The sequence below is a fragment of the Cottoperca gobio genome, chromosome 2 (assembly GCF_900634415.1).
Source record: "Cottoperca gobio chromosome 2, fCotGob3.1, whole genome shotgun sequence".
NCBI classification, from domain to species: Eukaryota; Metazoa; Chordata; class Actinopteri; order Perciformes; family Bovichtidae; genus Cottoperca; species Cottoperca gobio.
In genome coordinates, this window is record NC_041356.1 from 9,946,221 (window position 1) to 9,965,140 (window position 18,920).

An 18,920-nucleotide genomic window follows, 5' to 3' on the forward strand; every position below is an offset into this window, starting at 1 on the left:
TATTAGAAAGGTAATTTTTATTATTATTATTTTTCACTCTAAACATGGATATACATGTGTGATCTAGCTATGTACAATCATATAATGGAATTATACGCTTACATGAAGGATCTGATCAAACCAACAATAGTAGGGGCATACACACACACACACACAGAATAAAATACGAGCACAATCTCTCCGGCGTCGAGAACTGTTAGTTGCATTGGTTCAGTCAATCAGCTGTGTACCTTTTCCTTCAGTGAATCTGACTGGATTTACACACAAAGAGAGAATCGCACCTTTATACAAGTATCAGTGTAAACGTAGTCATACTTACAAGAAAAGCAAAAGATACTTTCTTAGATAATCAAAAAAGGCCACAAACAGTCTGAGGATTAGTAAATGACTATCTGAGACCACAAACTTATTTAGAGCCGACTATAGTTGTCGGTAACTCGTTTTTTTGTTTTTAAAGAAGGAAGAAATACTGTGGCAGTCCAGCAGTGCTGACAGATCCATCAGCTCTGTGCACATACAGTATATCTCAAAAGTGAGTACACCCTTTAGATTTTTGCAAATATTCTGTTATATCCTTTCAGGGGATAACATTATCCTACTGAAACTTTGATATAACTTAAAGTAGTCAGTGTGCTGCTTGAATAACACGTATAGATTTATTGTCCTTTGAAAATTACTCAGTACACAGCTGTTAATGTCTAAACAGCTGGCAACAAAAGTGAGTACACCCCATAGTGAACATGTCCTAATTGTGCCCAATGATGTTGTTTTCCCGCCCTGGTGTCATGTGACTCGTTAGTGTTACAAGGATTCAGGTGTAAATGATAAGCAGGGCTGTTAAATTTGGTGTTTTGGGCACAATTCTCTCTGAATGCTGGACAACATGGCACCTCATGGCAAGGAACTCTCTGAGCGGCTGAAAAAAAGGATTATTGCACTTCACAAAGATGGCCTTGGCTATAAGAAGATTGCCAACACCATGAAAATGAGTTGCAGCACAGTGGCTAAGATCATACAGCGGTTTTCCAGGACAGGTTCCACTCGGAACAGGCCTCGCCAGGGTCGACCAAAGAAGTTGAGTCCACGTGCTCAGCGTCATATCCAGAGGTTGGTTTCCAAAAATAGACGTGCGAGTGCTTCCAGCATTGCTGCAGAGGTTGCAGAAGTGGGATGTCAGCCTGTCAGTGCCCAGACCATACGCCGCACACTGCATCAAATCGGTTTGTATGGCCGTCGCCCCAGACAGAAGCCCCTTCTGAAACCGATGCATAAGAAAGCCCGCAAACAGTTTGCTGAAGACAATGAATCCAAGAACATGAGTTACTGGAACCATGTCCTGTGGTCTGATGAGACCAAAATAAACCTGTTTGGGTCAGATGGTGTCCGGCGTGTGTGGCGGCACCCTGGTGAGGAGTACCAAGACAAATGTGTTTTGCCTACAGTCAAGCATGGTGGTGGCAGCATCATGGTCTGGGGCTGCATGAGTGCTGCCGGCACTGGGGAGCTGCATTTCATTGAGGGACACATGAATTCCAATATATACTGTGACATCCTGCAGCAGAGCATGATCCCCTCTCTTCGGAAACTGGGCCGTAGGGCAGTTTTCCAACATGATAATGACCCTAAACACACCTCCAAGATGACAACGGCCTTGCTGAAGAAGCTGAAGGTTAAGGTGATGGACTGGCCAAGTATGTCTCCAGACCTAAACCCAATTGAGCACATGTGGGGCATCCTCAAGAGGAAGGTGGAGGAGTGCAAGGTGTCCAACATCCGTGCGCTCCGTGATGTCGTCGTGGAGGAGTGGAAGAAGATTCCAGAAGCAACCTGTGCAGCTCTGGTGAATTCCATGCCCAGGAGGATTAAAGCAGTGCTAGATAACAATGGTGGTCACACAAAATATTGACACTTTGGGCACAATTTAGACATGTTCACTATGGGGTGTACTCACTTTTGTTGCCAGCTGTTTAGACATTAACAGCTGTGTACTGAGTAATTTTCAAAGGACAATAAATCTATACTGTTATTCAAGCAGCACACTGACTACTTTAAGTTATATCAAAGTTTCAGTAGGATAATGTTATCCCCTGAAAGGATATAACAGAATATTTGCAAAAATCTAAAGGGTGTACTCACTTTTGAGATATACTGTACCCTCAGTTCTGACTGGGCACAACCACACTGTCGACACGCGTCCTCACTGCAGGTTAAGAGGATCCGTCCTGGCTCTGTCGGATGTCCTCTACGCTCTCTGGAACCCTGGCCACCATGCCCTCCATAGACTTCGTCAGACAGATCTGGCAACCAAGACGAGATCTGTGGGCAGATAAAGAGGTCGGCATGTTTTCAGAAACAGGCGTTCCATGCATCTCCGCCAAGGAGGTTATATTTGTTTGTTTGTCAGCAGAATTACAAAATAAGTTGTGAAGCATGGGACAAGGAAGACGAATCACGGGGCAGATACATGCATTACGTTTCACTTTTTCTTTTTGCGAGATAGGGCATTTGTGCTGCATTCATGTGATGTCGAAATAATCGGAAATATTAGTTCCCGACTTGGAAAATTCACCAAAAGTTGATTTAAATGTAATGACTTTTTGTTACTAATACTATACTTTTATAGTTTTGCTTTGCTTATTAAAACTAATAAGCATTTGTATTCTATAGAGTAACACTTAATTCAATTAGTTGCATTAGTTTAACACTGATTTACAGAGGAAAGAAACTACCCGTTTATAAATGTAGACATGCTGCCGCTGAACATAATCGTACTACTGGATAAACTGGTTTGGCCTGCAGTAGAAAATGGTGTACATGTGTGTATTTGTGTTCATGGTGTGTTTTATGTCCTTACGTGTCAGTCAAGCCGTAGGCTAAATCTAGCATGTCCATCTCCTCGTCTGTGACTGGACCCAGATTCTTGTAGGTTTCCTCTTCAAAGATCAGATGGCATGTGGAGCATGCCAGGGTTCCTTCACACGCACCTGAAACCACACAAACACTTTTAGAACGGGTGTAAGCTTTGGTGAGAGGCTGCAAGCAATACAAACCTCTGAATCTCAGTCTACTCCACACCAACATGCGTTTCTGTGCGTACGTACCAAAGCCATCAAAGTCCAGGTCTTCATTAATGACAATATCTAGCAGTGAGTCTCCAGGCGACCCCTTCACTGAGATTTTCTCCCCGTCTCTGTTGACGAAGTGGACCATCACCTTGTTGTCCGACCTGACAAACACACAGCACAAATTACTCACTTTTACCCGCCAGGCTCCCTGCAGCCCTGACTGTTTCCTCCACACTTCATCGCCCTCTAGTGGTCAGAGCTCATCACTACACTCAGACCGAAAGACGCCAAAGTGCTTTAAAATCTCAGAGTGGGAAACTAAGAAAAGTTAAGATCTTGTGAAGGTAACGATTTACTGATCAATTGAGAATATAATAAATTGTTGGTCACAACCCTAAAGAAAAGCACTTTACAACATACAATTTGGCTATTTAATGTTATGCATACGACAGCAGATATTATTACACATCATGAAAACACATATATAAACTATATACACATTGAGGCAATGCATTTCACAGAATATATGAATATACAGTGTTGGATAAGCCAATTGTCCATTGTGAAGTCGGTTCATGTTCGGTTCAGTGTTGAGGATAAACATTTTTCTTCAGCTTAGCCTTGTGACATCTAAGGTGGAGCAAAAAGGTTTAGAGATGGAACGCAAACCGTATGAAACGTTTTTCTCTGCCTAATCTTTTCCAGTTTTAGGCAAGACAATGTCCTTAACACTGGTACTGTGCGGCAGCTTCCTTCCACTTAAGTAAAATAGCATGACGCGTTAAAAGAGAGGAGAAAAAAACCAGGTTGCTCAATTATAGGTGTCAGAATTGTGCAGTTTCAAACACACTTTTCCAAAATTGTTCTAATCAAGGGCAAAGTTAATGCATATGGATGAGCGAGCCTACCTGTGTGAATGTTTAAGATGTTTACGATGCCAACTTTTTCAGCTTCACACCACAGCTGTACCTGAATGAACTTTAAAACCATTAACCAGAAGAGTTGTAGCTGTTTTAATAATGGGACTGACCTGTTCACCTTTATTCACAATGAAAACCCACACATCACACACCGTCTTTGAAAGGAATGGCTGTGTAATCCGCTTTAAAAACAAGTGTTGGACATGGAAATACCTACATGAAACTTTGATTGCCCAAGTGGTATTTTTGAACATGAAAGTTAAGAGAGGGTCAGGGTACATGAGCTCACAGGGACAGCGTTAACCAGTTTAAGGCATGCTGACATTATGCAATGCAACAAGTTGTTTGTCCCTGAGAAGCCTAGCCTTGGTCAAAACCTTGTACTGAACAGAAAGATGTAACTTTAGCCTTCGTTTTTGCTTCATTCAAGGTTCAATCAGAAGATAACACCACGCAATGCTTTGTGGCATACACACTGGAATCTCACAATTTTCATAGACTTTTAATCCAATCAATTTGTTTCAACCTACCATTGTTCCTGCAAGTGTATTTGTTCTAAAAAGGCAACAATTTCATTTTATATATATTGTACATATATTTGTATAGTATTTAGTAATGTTCTTCTATTCTATATTTATGTTACTTGGCAATAAACTGGATCCTGATTGTTGATTTCTTTCTTTCTTTCTTTTTGTTGACTACTAATAAAAAACATTTCATGCCAGACTCCATTCACATATGTGACACTTTAATGGTGCAACACACATAACTTTGAAGCAAGCATAGTCCAAATAAAGCAGCAGTTAGTTTAAATAAACCTCAAGGCTGTTGTAGTAGTGGTGCCGTTTTGTTCGCCATTTTCCAGTGGAGGATCAGAGTGGGAACAAATAACGCAAATGTTTAAATGTAAACATGTACTTTAGTGTTTCCTAATAATGAACCCATCAAAGCAGTGGATATTGGACACCAGCTTGCGGTCCTGTTGGTGTGTGCTGATAAAGAAGGTCATATGCAATTACTTGTTTTCTGAATGGAGTTTGGCGTGAGGCTCTGTGCACACAAGATGTGTTTGCCCTGTCTTTGAGCAGCACTTCCAGGGTAAAGTCACCTACCTCAGAGACTGCCTGGTGGTAAAGCTCCTCTGCCCCGTCAGCCAGGCACCCGAAGTGACTGCCGCCGTCCTCCACGAAAAGTCTCGTAACCTGCCGTGAGCCAGTCTTCTCAACGCTGTTACCAAAGCCATTTTAATTACAGTCAACAAGTTACAAAGAAGGAAACTATCCGATCTGCTGATCAACTTCGATCGAGGAATCCCAAGTTGTTCCGACTTAGCGCACTGAGCTAGCTAGCTGAGCTAGCTTGTTTTAGCTGCGATAAGTCACTCTGTCACTGTCACGTTCTTTGCGTAACGTGTAACCTATGGGACGTGCTCGTTGCCTGTGATCCTGAATCACCTAGGCGACGGGTCTGTGAAAACCATCCACGAAACACAAAGCAGGCAAATGCTATCGGCTGCAATCACATTTCCGTAGTTTCAGAAAACGTGAGCGTCCCCGATATATTTCCACACAAGGAAATCAAATAAAACAACTTCCTGTCATGACTAAAAAATAAAATCTTTAGCAACAAACGCGTTGCAATTTTCCGGGGATTACACCCCTCAGAGGTTAACATTAATGTTCTGCTTAATAAGAGGATTAAAAAGAGTTAGTATATAACGTTTTTGTTGTTCAGGACACGCACGGTATAATTTATTATCAGAAGTGTTTTTTGGATTACCTTTATTTTGAAAGCCGCACAGACTAGCTTCCTGCTGTGTGCTGGGTAATTATGACTTAATGTCGCTAACAGAGAATGCTCCAGTGTCCACCAATCAGCGCGTGAGTGAGTTTGTTTTGAATTACCGCGTCAGCCGGCAGAGCGGAGTTGAGCAACGTTCGCTGTTTGAACTGTTACCTAAAAGGTGTAACGGCCCCGCCGTGTGTCCGAGTAATAACATCGAGGAACTCACAAGTGTTGCTTAACAGAGGTCAAAGTCTTACAACCACTATTTGGACATTTTTGACCAAGAACTGCATAAATCTGGCAGAATTAGGAGGCAATTAACACTAATTAGGTGTTTAATATAAAAAATCTATAGACCAATAACACATTTTGAATTTGTATTACTTTCTTTTTTACTTTGTATACATACCGCTGTTATGGACAGTGTGTACACACACACTGTCCATAACAGCGGTATGCTGAACTTTGTGTTTGAACCTTTATCAGGGAACACCTGAGGGGCAAAGTGCATCAAATATCAGCAATCATAAAGCTATGGGAGATGCAGATTAATCAATAATTCAAAGTGTTACAGCTTTATGACCAGGACGGTGATATATGAACGGGTAGCTTTGTGTGTTCGAGTGTTCGTCACTGCTGACTCAGGTAAGCAACACATACATTTACACACCGTCTCCACGCTGCAGCAGGTTTACAGTCACTTATAGAGCACGAGGCTGTGGAAATAATAACTGTTAATGTTTATTCTGGTTTGTACAGGATGTTTAAGTTAGTGCTGCTGTTCCTGACGCTGTCAGGTAAGATCTTCTCTTCATCTTTCATTGTAGTTATGCTTGTTTAATACATTAGTGTTAGTGTTAATGAAGGATTGCACCATATTTCCTTTCTTGTGTCTAGTTTGGCTTTGTGGTTGATTGTAAAACTGTTGCAGCAATCAGTCCAACTCTCCTCTACAGAAATTATACTTTGACCATTATTGATTTATCACTCTGTTGAATAGCCTACATATTATTCTGACACAATAGTTAATATTTGATGTAAAGGGCAGTTATTTATCTGTCAACTTGCAACTTTAATCAGCAAGAAAGTCTAAGGTTGTGTATTCAAACTATCACGAGTCTTCTGCCTTTACGTGAGCATCTCTAACACTAACTAAATAAGCAGGATGTGCATCCACAGGTTTAACTGCCATTTAAGAAACCTGCGAAGAGAAGGTTAAAAACATCTAACTGTATAATAAATACCTTTCGCAGGCGTCCAAGCTCTCCCACTCGTCCCTCGACGGTTGCAGAAGAGATCTTCAACCTACCAGCTCCCCGATGGCTTCCGACAGGGCACTGAGCTCTTTGACATGCGTGAACCTGTTCCCGCCGGCTTCCAACAAGGTACCGAGCCCTTCAAGAGATTCCTTGTTGACCTCAACACCGGCCTGGTGCAGGAACACATCAGGGAGTTGGACAGGAGAGTGGGTAAGTATATCATTAAACCTAATCAAGAACTAAATACTTAAACTTTTAGTTTTTTTTCATTATGCAGTTCCTTTTTTTTCAGCTTTCATTCATCCTGTTGGAGCGGGATCAGCAGAAATGGAGAGAAGACATGTGCTGAAAGATGAGGGTGAGACCTACAGTACCAGTCAAACGTCTCGTTCACATTGAGTGAGAATGGCGAGGTTGGCAATGTCGGCCTGTTTCGTATATTCACTTCAACGCTGATGATCAAAGCATTGCGCCGTAAATGTACTCATTGGAATCTCACTGTACTTAAACAAGCCTGTTTAATCTAAATGTCTTCTGTCTTCCAGTTCCTGTTGATGTTCCAGCCCAGAAGAATGGTGGTGGTTGGGTCCGGGTGGAGGAAGCCTCTGCTCCTCATCTTCCAGATGGTTTCAGACAGGAAATCGAACACATGAGTGGTATCCCAGAGAGTTTCAGGCAGGGAACCGAACACATGGTGTCAATTCCAGATGGTTTCAGGCAGGAAATTGAGCACATGAGTGGTATCCCAGAGAGTTTCAGGCAGGGAACCGAACACATGGTGTCAATTCCAGATGGTTTCAGACAGGAAATTGAGCACATGAGTGGTATCACAGACAGTTTCAGGCAGGGAACCAAACACATGGTGTCAATTCCAGATGGTTTCAGGCAGGAAATCGAACACATGATGTCTATCCCAGATGGTTTCAGGCAGGGAACCAAACCCATGAGGTCTATCCCAGATGGTTTCAGGCAGGGAACCGAACCCCTGAGGTCTATCCCAGATGGTTTCAGGCAGGGAACCGAACCCATGAGGTCTATCCCAGATGGTTTCAGGCAGGGAACCGAACCCCTGAGGTCTATCCCAGATGGTTTCAGGCAGGGAACCGAACCCATGAGGTCTATCCCAGATGGTTTCAGGCAGGGAACCGAACCCATGAGGTCTATCCCAAATGGTTTCAGGCAGGGAACCGAACCCATGAGGTCTATCCCAGATGGTTTCAGGCAGGGAACCGAACCCATGAGGTCTATCCCAGATGGTTTCAGGCAGGGAACCGAACCCATGAGGTCTATCCCAGATGGTTTCAGGCAGGGAACCGAACCCATGAGGTCTATCCCAGATGGTTTTAGGCAGGGAACCGAACCCATGAGGTCTATCCCAAATGGTTTCAGGCAGGGAACCGAACCCATGAGGTCTATCCCAGATGGTTTTAGGCAGGGAACCGAACCCATGAAGCCTGCCACAGAACGCTCCACCTCCAGGCTTCAAACAAAGACAGTGGCATGTAAGGGGGACGTCATCAATGGAAACTGCTATGAGTTTAATCCAACACCGCTGGCCTTCCAAGATGCACAGGTCAGACACATTACATCTCATTAGGGGTGTAGAGTTATTTAGGTATTGGCGATAATCGTGATACTACACAAATGAAATATTACCAATAAAGTTTTGTTTCAAAGACCCTTCCTTATTAAAATAAATCTGTGTTTGTGACTTTATAAATGAAATCTCACACTTTTCCGTGACCTTTTTCTCCAGGCTTATGCAGAGCGCTCGGCCCAGATGCTGAACTTGCATCTGTAACCACTGGTGATTTGCATTCACGCCTGGTGTCCCTGGTGACCAAGGGTGGTGAGAGCAACCCTGTGTTGACGTGGCTGGGAGGACAAGTCAAGGCAAGTCCACTTCCAACATCCAGAATAAATGTTTTATTTGAAAATTATCTCACATCACCATTTTTATGATGTTCCTGTCTTGTGACGCAGAAAGGAGGCCACAGAGAGTGTCATCAGATATGTTATCAACAGGACAGATAGTGTTATTCTTACCTTGGTGAAACATTGACCTCTAAACTTTTTTTTTTTTAAATGCACCATCTGTATCTGTGCTGTCACTAAACAAGGCCAGAAAGCAAAAAACAACAACACGAGTTAAACCAGTATTAACGATCCAATAATAGTTTCACTTCTGAAACGTTGAGCATATTTTTATTATACTTCTGTGCTTTCACTTAAGATGCTTTTCTAAACAGGACTTTTACTTCTGAGTATATATAGTGTGTTATTGCTACTTCTACTTCTAATCAAGCTTATAAGTTTGCATATTTTTGATATACTGAATGTGTGTTGGTGTTGCGCACCTCAGAACCAGCAGGCATCCTGGGTAGACTGGGTCAGAGTGGAGTTACAGCGACTGGATGCCGGGTCAGCCCAACATTTACCCGGATAAAGCAGTCTGTGTGGAGATGTTCAAGATAGGTAAGCACACACCGCAGACACATGAACACACACTAAAGACAGATTTATGTCTAAAATCAGCATTTGGTTTATAAATCACATCTTTAACAGCACTATTAATTCAATGCTTACAGTTTTTGCACGAAATTTATCATTTGATTTAATAAAAAGCAGCGGCAAAAGAATAAGGGTTAAAGATTAGAGGCGCTCAGATAACCGTCTGGCCGTCACAGAAAGTTTGATTAGATAAAAACTCGTACGAAGAAATCTTTGCCCTTTCGCACTAAGGACAACCTGCTGTCGCTTCTGTCGCTTCCCTTTTTGCAGATGAGAGCTGGTGGACGGTCGCCGACTGTGAACTGAAGAGAGCGTCCATCTGCTCATACCAGATCACTGCATGAAACAAAGCATAAGAGGCTCTCTTGATTGGTTTCCTCTTAATTATCTTACAGACAATATTGTTTCCACTAGTTTGGGCTACCATCGTCTGTATTACCTTGAATAAAACTTTGCATATTACATCAGCGCGTTTGTGTTTTATATCTGTGCACAAACAACCTTAAACAAGGCAGTCCCTCTTCACTCTTCACTCTTCTTAAGACTTCAGAGATTCACCAGCATTTAAATTTAGACAAGACTTTAATGATCATTTTTCCACTTGTGTATACAAAGCAGTTTATACAGATTAGGGAGCCAAGTTAAAACAATTTGTTACAATTTAGTACCTGGAAAGTGCAAAAGTACATTTCAAAGACGCAGAAATAAAAATCATGCTGTACATTATATACTGTATTCATAAATAATCACAGATATACACACATCCATTTGGTGACCGTCACAGAGAATGTTGCTAAGACACAAAATAGTACTTTTTGATTCGTCCTATATTCTTGGTTCCCGTTGAAACTGTGGAGGTTTAAAATCTGGAATGCTGCTTTCATTTGATTAACGCTAAGGTCGGGGACAATAAGCTTCGGTAATGAGAGAAACCTGTGTCAACGCCACACGGGGGGGGGGGGTAAAGGCACTCCGTTTGTTGCAGTCGTGGAACAACTCAAACAGTGGTCTTTTGTCTGAATGACAAATGTGGATGAACGAAAGAAGAGAAAACATTGTATGCACGTTTCACAGAAATCTCAAAAGAAGGACACAGATTGGTCTTCGCACGCCATCTTGCTGTGACATTTAAATAAAAAACTAAATACAAAAAAAAAAAGCTGTGTCCATCACCCAAAACAATCAAGGGGCTGCCACAGAATCAGAGACACCACATCAACAGAATTTGGCTATAAAAAAATAAACATGCATCATTGGCATGTCCTCACACACACACACACACACACACACACACACACACACACACACACACACACAATCAGACTCACACACACACACACACACGTATGGTGCAAAAATATAAATCACACAGTCTCGTCCACAGGAGCTTCATACTGTGGCTTTTTGTGATTCTGATATTACAGAGTAAAGAAATCACACGTCTTTCAAGGCATGCAAACCGTTCTTGATGCCCCATAAAAGAAAATCTCCTCAGAATTCAGTCACGTCACAATTCGCAGGAAGGAGAAGGAGACAAATAATAAAGGACAATCTGAGGAAATGATGAAAGGAACAGGAGAGAGTAAGTGTATTGTTCTATAAGCTATAGGAAGACTGGAGATAGCGGGCTGGCAGAGCGACCAGGAGAGAACTGGAAGAAAGCGCCCACAGCGAGGGAGCTGTATCGCTGTTAACACTGACATCTCATAAAGCCCTTGAGGATTTATTCTTTCTCCTTCTTTTGCAGGTGTCTGAACAGTTTAAAATATGCCATTCATTTAAAAACGGCTACTTTTACTTATAAATAAACATGGATTCAAGTAACTTAAAAACATTCAATGACGTGTTTTGTGACTTTAAAGTCGTTTCTCTCTCTGCACTGCTGTGATTACTCTTCACGTGGAAGCTTTGAGAATGTAGTGTTTAGCCTGTAGTGAGAATATTTCCTTTTACAAAACTATGTCAACAATAAAGACAGACGCTATAGATGTTTCTAGAACAAAACAAGTCAGGTATATCCAGACGGAAAGACAAACAAACACGAGTTCTCCATCACTGTGTCTGCTACTTAATCTCAAAAATGCCATGCATACGAACAGATGCCAGGGTACATGCATAAATCAAGACCAAAAACAAACGACAACAAAGGAATCAACAATAAAAAAACAATGAAAATCACACACGTATATATAAAAACGCATCGGAAAGGCAGAGAGTTTGGTCTTGTGAGTGATGGAGCCGTACTGCATAAGGCTGCTGTGAGGCAGCCACGAAAAGTGTCGGCCTACAGAGCACAGGCCCGCCTGTCTGCAAAGAAGGCAAACTAATAGGGGACAAAAAGGCCACTTGAAACTATAGTTTGACACAGCATATACACCACGCACGCACGCACGCAAAAATGATGATGACTAGCTGAGGGGTTAGGAGCCGTGGTGCTGAGGCTGGCACTACTTCTGGGTTTGAACCACAGCGCCAGCGCCGTACGCTCAATCCACAGCAGGAATACACTCAGAGAGAAACATAACAGACACGTGGACATGCAGACTCTGTGATGCTCAAATCTTTAGCACCCCAAAACAGTGGAAAGATGCTGGAGGAGCTGAAGGGAGTTCCTCACACAGAAGCAAACTGGTGATGATTGACAGGTATGGAGATGAACTGGGTGACATGTATGTGGAAAGGGGGGGGGGGGGTTCAGGGCTCGGTCAGTTGTGGTCGTGCTGCGTGTTGTACACCGTCTCCCCCGAGGAGATCTGCGTCAGTCTCTTGCTGGAGCCCCACAGCTTCCGTGTGATCTGGCCCGAACGCACCTGAGAAGAGTGGAGGAAGAGGAAGTGGGATGGAGGAGAGGGGGGGGGGGGAGAGAAAAGCGTGAAGTCAAAGGAAATGGGGGGAGGGGGGGGGAAAAGGAGGAGGGATATGATTCATGAGTGATTGATTAGTTCATTGGAGCTTGATTGAATTAAAGGAAATAATAAAGCTTGATTCACGTTTGTGAGACACAGATGGAAAGCAGAAGCGATGGCGTCTACACGACCACACGATTTACATCATCAAAACATTAAAGTCTATCTTGGCGTAAGATTATTAGTTTGCATTATTAGATTGTAGCTACACTGTTAATATGGCTTGAGTTTGCAGAAGCGTTAATTAGTCTTAAGTTTGTTTCACAGCATATTTGTTATAGTCGTAGAGTACACCTCAAACACGTGACATAATGACACTTCAGGTAAACAGCAGGGGGTGGAGTCTATCCCAGGTCAGTGGCCACATGTCGCACAGACGGCAAATATATAATGAGGTAAACACAAAAAGTTGTTTTCACGTCACAGTAGTGGTTCTGTGTCCGCTCAGCTGTGTGCTGAAGGAATGTGTTTAACCTGTGTGTGTGTGTGTGTGTGTGTGTGTGTGTGTTTAGTTAGGGAGGAATGAAGCTAAATGGCGGACTGTGGGCGGCAACCATCCCTGAGAAGGAGAGGTGACTGTGGATTAATAGGTCTTTTAAGGATATGAGGCCAACCCTTGCAACACAGGTGATGCAGCAGGTTAGTTGTGTCTGTGTAAGATCTACAGCAATGGGAAAGGGGGAGGGGGGGGGGGGGGGGGGGTGGGATGGGGGACTAGAGCCGCCGAGGTTTATGGGAGCTGGAAGTGGGGCTGAACACCAGCTGGTCACGCTGGTGTAGCAGGCGGGTTGGCGAGCGAGCACGAAGCGGGGCCAGCAGGGGGGAGGCCATGAGCGGCGATCCCTCCAGGCTCTGAGCGATGTAGTTCCTCAGAGAGTTCTTTACCTCCGCCGGCTTGCCCACGCCCACAATGATCAGCTTGCCGTCCTCCAGGCCCACCAGGACGTGGCTCTGCTCCTTGGTGACTGAGACGCAACGCACCGGCACCCTCATGGCCATGGGCTCCGTACACAGAGACAGACTGCACAAGAGAAACACTTTTATCTGCTGGTCGATAACTTAACGTCTTTCAATGATTCACATTGGGATGAAATCATCATCGAGATATCGTGATGCTCCAAACCTTTCATTTACTAAGTATTATTCACACAGGAGTTTACAAAAACAAGTTTTAGCATGTGGTATTTCCATAAAACATATCGCCCAGCCCTTGTTCGACTCAAAATCTCATAATTATTTGTAAGATGTACGGGAGTTTACCTGTAGAGGTCACGGATGGACAGGTATCCCTGCTCGCTGCCGGTCACTACATACTCCCCTGAAACACTCATATCAGTCACCTGCTCCTTCAGAGGCTCACTGCAGAGGTGCTTCCCGTTGACAGAGTAAAGGTGGAGCGCGTTTTTATCCTGGGAAAAGGAAATAAAACACCTGTGAATAACATTTTTGCAACATAATCTTAATCTTTGCAAATCTGTGTTTGAAAGGCTGCAGCTGTAGTCAACCTAGTTTTCCCACATTCCCCTTGCATGTGTGTAAATAAACCGTGCGTGCACCTTGAGCGTGGCTTTGCCCTCGAGGCAGGTGTGGACAAGCAGGTGACCCTCCCAGGACACGGCCAGGTGGAGGATAGACAGCGGCAGGGAGCTGTCGCACGGAGGTCGCAAGCAACGCATGTACTGACCCCGACGCACCGTGTGGATGATCACTGTCCCATCCTGGAATCACACAATAAATAACACGCACAGGACTTTTATTCTACATCTATATTTACATGATGGTAATCAAACAAACAGTGATGTGTGAGCTCTAACCCGCGATCCAGACACAGCCATGTCCAGCTCTGTGCTGATACTGACGCTGACCACCTCGTCCGTGTGTCCATATAACACCTGAACCGGTTTGGGATAGAGACCCACAGGAGCTCCACCCTGCACAACAGAGCAAACAAACAGACACAGAGAGAGAGTAATGAACAACATCTTTTGTGTCTGCATGGTTCATGAAGTTAAATCTATTACTTTAAAACTTGCAGATCATGGTGTATAAATCCTAACCTGCTGCAGAACCTGCCACACCATGCAGGTGGTGTCTCTGGAGCCGGAGATCAGGTGGATGCCGCAGTGGTCTGTTGACAAGCAGGTCACAATGTCTGGAGGAGACGTGAGCAAAACCAGAGATTATTACAGGACACACACACACACACACACACACACGGGGACAGAACACCGAATCATAAACTTAACTCTCTTGAAGTGTGTGTAAGGTGTGTGTTTACCCATGTGTCGGATGTGCTGTCCCACAGTCTTGCCCTTAACCAGAGAGGTGACCCGGAGGCTGTTGTCCCAGTGGCCGCCGCTGAAGAGCAACTTGCCATCGTGGGAGACCACAAACAGCCCCGCTGTTACCGCCACGCCGGGGGCGAAGGGTCCGGAGAGGAAACGCTGGGTCCTAGGTGAAGACGGTGAGAGGAAGGAGGGTTGAAGAGCTTAGAAAGACTATTTGATGGTAGAGCCGTGACAAATATACATGAACACAATGATGTAATAAAACATATTGGTTCTTAATTAAATGTAAAGTGATTCCAGAATGTTTTATATATTTTGATGACGATATTGTGAACAGCTTATATTATGTCCGGACTAATGGTGACAGTTTCTTTATAGTCCCAGGCTTAGCTGTGTGCGTGTTCTCACTTGGCGTTGGACACCGTGGGGTCCTTAATGAAGGTGAAGTAGTTGGAGATGTTCTTGTTGTAAGGCAGCCACCCATGAGTCCCAACCAGGCAGTTCTTACTCAGCGTCACCTTGAGAGAGTGCATACACCAAGGCGGCATGAGGAGTAGAACATAACAATAACGATAATTATAATGACTATTAGTATTAGCCAGAGGCTCACCATGGTGTCGGGGCTGCCCTGGGTGATGAAGGAATGGGACTGATTCTTTGGCACCACGGCCTTCACCATCGGCACATTGTCACTGATGCCCTGCAACATGACGGGGGACAGATTTGATTTTGCATGTTGCTTTAATTATTCCTGACTGTTTCAGGAGAGAAGTAAAGAGATCAAACCTCAACAAAGAAGGACTTGAGGTCGCTGAGGTGTTCGAACATGCTGAGGGGACACGAGTCCAGCTGAGCCTTCCTCTTCTCCACTTCCTCCTGGGACAGACGCACTGGATGTGGCTCCTAATGCAGTCACACACACACACACAAACAAAAGTCTAACTAATACAGAACTTCATTAGCTTGAGTCGTGGTGGGTTTCATGCATCTGGTGTCTGCACCTTCAGCAACTGGCAGGGTGTTTGTCCAAAGTTGCTGATCATGCCTTCGACGGCTTTCCGCTCCTTTTCATCAGTGATGGCGTCCAAGTCTACCGCCCCTGCAACACCAAACCAGTCAAAACACTACTGCGCATTGTGGTTTTATGATGAGAACTATACGTTACATACACTGCCCAGATAGGGACACTAGTTGAACAAAAGCAACAGCTATAACTTCTCTGTGCAGCACTTTGTATTGGAATTATGTTGAATTGCATCGTCTCTCTATCAAATAAAAATACATTCAAACACACCGATAGTTCACAAAAGCAGTGGCTTGGACTCTTTACCCTCATATGTGCAGTAGTAGAAGACGTTGAGGGCCTCCACCGCTGCAGGGCCCCTCTGCTTGTAACCAAAGATCAGATCGATCCACTCCTGAAGGTGGGCTGACACGTACTCCGACTCCTGTCACACACACACACACACACACACACACACAGACAGACATGTAGTCACGACGAGCACAACTTTACACTAGACTATATCACGCGCATCCAAACACAACATGTTCATCCGGATGTTGTTTTGCAGTAAATGTGTCTTCAGATATCTGAGATATCAAAGTAAATGTCCCGTCACAGTTAATACTAGTTCTTGGTAAAGATGCAAGTTACTCACTGAGCATCTTAAGAGAGCACCTAAGGTGACAAACTGTTGGGAGTAGGGAGGGCGACTTTTAATAAGAGGCTTAAGCAGAAGGGAAAACGGGGGAAATATTCTCCAAATGCTGAATGAGAGCAATTTATTGCTGATGTTCAGGTTAGTGTTTTACTCATCGTAACCCCTAAGAAGCAAAGTCATACAGCAGCAGTAGAACTGAAACTCACCAGGGCTTTGCGGTGCTTGTAGATGAAGTCCTCGGGGGACTTGGCCCATTTGGGCAGAATGACGTCGTTTACCCTTTCCTTAGAGATCTGCAGGCGACCCAGATCAAAACCTGAATGACAGCAAGAACAAAGGAGGAGGGAACAGAGAGAGGGTATAGAGAGGAAAACAGAAATCAGAGAATTCATACAAAACATATTTATGAGTATCTTCTTATTTTAAAATGTTTTTAATCCAGAGAATAAGACGAGTCGAAATCTGCTCTCATATCTTCTTATTATATTGGTCTGCACATCAAAACACATTACATATAATATTAAATACTCAAACCTCACCATTTTGGTTCTCAAGGAATTCTGGGAAGTAAAAGAACTCAGGGATGAGCTCCTTGACGTCGTTGGGGTTGTCCATGAGGGTCTGCCATGTCGCAGGGATGGAGTGGAACTGCCGGTCGGCACAGTCAAACCTGAGCCAAGGTACGAATGAGCATCGATGATGAACACTAGAAACAGCAGCTGCGTGCCGGCACCTGCCTAAAGCTTCCTCCAGAGGATGCTATAATAACAATCTATATCATCGCTGAAGATGCACGAGAGGGAAGTAGAGTAAGAGTGTCTGGCTGACTGGTGTCCTTACCGTCCGCTCTGCAGTTGGATGTGCAGGGAGGTGAAGGGCTCCACTCTCATCAAGTAGTGCATCACTCCGGCGGCGTTGGAGTAGTGGGTGCCATAATGGAACCTGTCGATGGTGCCCGTTGGGTCCTCGAAACTTTCATACCTGATGGACACGTTTAAAAAGTTAAGTTGAGCCAGACAGACTGTCAGCAATGTGCCTTCCTCTAGCTGCTTTGGTAGGAGGGATGACGCATACTTCTCTCTAACAGCTTTGGCATTGCGCTCGTTAAGAACGGCCACCGGCTTTGACAGATCCCTGAACACGCGAGGGTCAGACAGGTCCAGCTCCTCGGAGGTGTAGTCAGCTAGAATCCAGGGAAACTGGTGACACACAGAGAGAAAGGTAGGGCTAGGCAATTGTTGACCTTAAATGTCTCGTCAGTCCAAACCACAAAGAAACTCAGTTGAATAGTTTAGATTCAGAGAGAAACGTACCACTGGATACTGAGCCAGGTTGTTGTACGTCCTGCCTGCGATCGTGTTGAGCTGCATCAAGTAGTCGAAGTTGGAAATCTCCCGGTTCACCCATTTCTGTGCAAAAGACGAGTTCTTCCTCAGTTTAAGACTAAACATTACAAACCTGATCAACAAGTCCTTTCTTCTTTTACGATGTCATTTCTCAGAACCAGATATATTCCCCAACGAGAGCATCTTTGTTTCCTGACCTGTGTAAGTCCCGAGGCTTTGAGGAGCTCCTGCGGTGAGCGGGTTCCATAAAGGCTGAGGGATCTCAGCAGCAGCATGCGACTATAGACCTTGTTCCTCACCTGTTAAAAAGAAAACACGTTATTATAAACTATTTAAAAAGGCAAGAGGGGATCAATTATTCTTCTGTGGTCATAGAAATGCAAACCTAACTCAGCAGAAGTTTGAAATTTGATCAATACGATGTAACTGACTGAGAAGCTGACTGCGATGACAATGATCCCGCACTAATTCACAACGGCACCAAACTCCATCTTTTGTTATCGTTTTGATTGATGGAGCCGTAGTGGAAGAAAATGACTGTGACTCATCACCTCCTTCTTGAAGTTGAGGAAGTAATTGGTCTGGTCGATGAGGAAGATCTCCAGAGCTGAGCGCCGCAGGTTGTAACGCCGCAGGTGGACCTCTCGGATCTGAGACAGAGGCCATTTGAAGTCGTGGCCCACTCCTTCAGGGAACGAGCAGACGGTTAGTGGAAGAAAAGGTTTAGTGAATGTTTTCCCCTTAGTTTCTCATCCACCTTCCTCACCTTCCTCTTTCTCCTGGCTGCTGTCGTAGAAGTAGATGTGTTGGGTGGTGAGTTCCAGGCGGCCGGGCACCACGTCCACCACCGTCACCAGCTCGCAGTCCTCCCACAGCACCAGCTTCTCCTTCTGGCCTGCCTCCTCTGCTTCAACTCTGCAGGACAAAGAATGGGAGCTTGTAACTCTTGACTTTGTTTATGAATATGGTTGTTTTGTGGTTGTAGGTGTTTGGTGACGTACTGGTTGTTGGCAGCAGCCGGGTCCTCCTCCGGCAGCTCCAGGATGTCGTCTTCCAGGTCGCTGACTTTGACCTGCTTCACAGCCTCCAGCAGCAGAGACTCTGGGTTTACACGCTGCTGATGGACACCTGAGAAAAAGCAAAAGGAAATGTACTTCTTAGCACGCTTGTAAAGGG

The 18,920-nt window shown here is 44.3% G+C and overlaps 3 protein-coding genes across 5 annotated transcripts in view; 1 reads left to right on the plus strand and 2 right to left on the minus strand.

The window, feature by feature from the left end:
- On the minus strand, nt 1-5,550 carry LOC115018829 (adrenodoxin-like). Of its 2 annotated transcripts, none has more exons than XR_003833416.1 (5): nt 5,098-5,549; nt 3,102-3,226; nt 2,855-2,984; nt 2,137-2,316; nt 1-251 (listed from the first exon to the last, which is right to left on the minus strand). XR_003833416.1 is itself a non-coding variant. In XM_029448056.1 (5 exons), the coding sequence occupies exons 1-4, from the start codon at nt 5,226-5,228 to the stop codon at nt 2,208-2,210; spliced, it is 495 nt and encodes a 164-aa protein (XP_029303916.1). In that variant the 5' UTR covers nt 5,229-5,550; the 3' UTR covers nt 1-251; nt 2,202-2,207. The 2 variants fall into 2 exon arrangements, 1 of the variants encoding a protein (XP_029303916.1); XM_029448056.1 differs by having other exon boundaries at nt 2,202-2,316; nt 5,098-5,550.
- Nucleotides 5,551-5,938: 388 nt separating this feature from the next.
- Nucleotides 5,939-10,043, plus strand: LOC115022049 (uncharacterized). The gene is given in 10 exon segments (XM_029452857.1): nt 5,939-6,101; nt 6,257-6,415; nt 6,530-6,567; nt 7,024-7,239; nt 7,322-7,387; nt 7,575-8,609; nt 8,786-8,922; nt 9,392-9,415; nt 9,417-9,504; nt 9,811-10,043. Coding segments are annotated over 8 exon segments (1,677 nt in total). The 5' UTR covers nt 5,939-6,101; nt 6,257-6,415; nt 6,530; the 3' UTR covers nt 9,885-10,043.
- A 60-nt stretch (nt 10,044-10,103) lies between these two features.
- nbeal1 (neurobeachin-like 1) overlaps nt 10,104-18,920 on the minus strand; it is a 32,686-nt gene continuing 23,869 nt past the window's right edge. For both annotated transcript variants that reach the window (XM_029447475.1, XM_029447466.1), the window contains 21 exons: nt 18,746-18,872; nt 18,511-18,659; nt 18,296-18,429; nt 17,942-18,043; nt 17,712-17,807; nt 17,473-17,597; nt 17,239-17,379; nt 16,938-17,068; nt 16,605-16,714; nt 16,065-16,182; nt 15,736-15,833; nt 15,521-15,637; nt 15,345-15,434; nt 15,143-15,252; nt 14,725-14,897; nt 14,504-14,598; nt 14,261-14,377; nt 14,003-14,164; nt 13,707-13,855; nt 13,332-13,467; nt 10,104-12,350 (listed from right to left, as the gene is read on the minus strand). In XM_029447475.1, coding sequence (XP_029303335.1) covers nt 12,246-12,350; nt 13,332-13,467; nt 13,707-13,855; nt 14,003-14,164; nt 14,261-14,377; nt 14,504-14,598; nt 14,725-14,897; nt 15,143-15,252; nt 15,345-15,434; nt 15,521-15,637; nt 15,736-15,833; nt 16,065-16,182; nt 16,605-16,714; nt 16,938-17,068; nt 17,239-17,379; nt 17,473-17,597; nt 17,712-17,807; nt 17,942-18,043; nt 18,296-18,429; nt 18,511-18,659; nt 18,746-18,872 — 2,585 coding nt within the window. In that variant the 3' untranslated portion in view covers nt 10,104-12,245. The remainder of the gene's footprint in view (nt 12,351-13,331; nt 13,468-13,706; nt 13,856-14,002; nt 14,165-14,260; nt 14,378-14,503; nt 14,599-14,724; nt 14,898-15,142; nt 15,253-15,344; nt 15,435-15,520; nt 15,638-15,735; nt 15,834-16,064; nt 16,183-16,604; nt 16,715-16,937; nt 17,069-17,238; nt 17,380-17,472; nt 17,598-17,711; nt 17,808-17,941; nt 18,044-18,295; nt 18,430-18,510; nt 18,660-18,745; nt 18,873-18,920) is intronic.

What these genes read in the sequence shown, in the direction of transcription:
- LOC115018829 (XM_029448056.1), bottom strand. Translation starts at nt 5,228, where the DNA reads ATGGCTTTGGTAACAGCGTTGAGAAGACTGGCTCACGGCAGGTTACGA. An exon ending in ACCACCAGGCAGTCTCTGAG is followed by an intron (nt 3,227 to 5,097) that starts GTAGGTGACTTT and finishes TGTGTTTGTCAG; the next exon opens with GTCGGACAACAAGGTGATGG. An exon ending in CCTGGACTTTGATGGCTTTG is followed by an intron (nt 2,985 to 3,101) that starts GTACGTACGCAC and finishes GTGTGGTTTCAG; the next exon opens with GTGCGTGTGAAGGAACCCTG.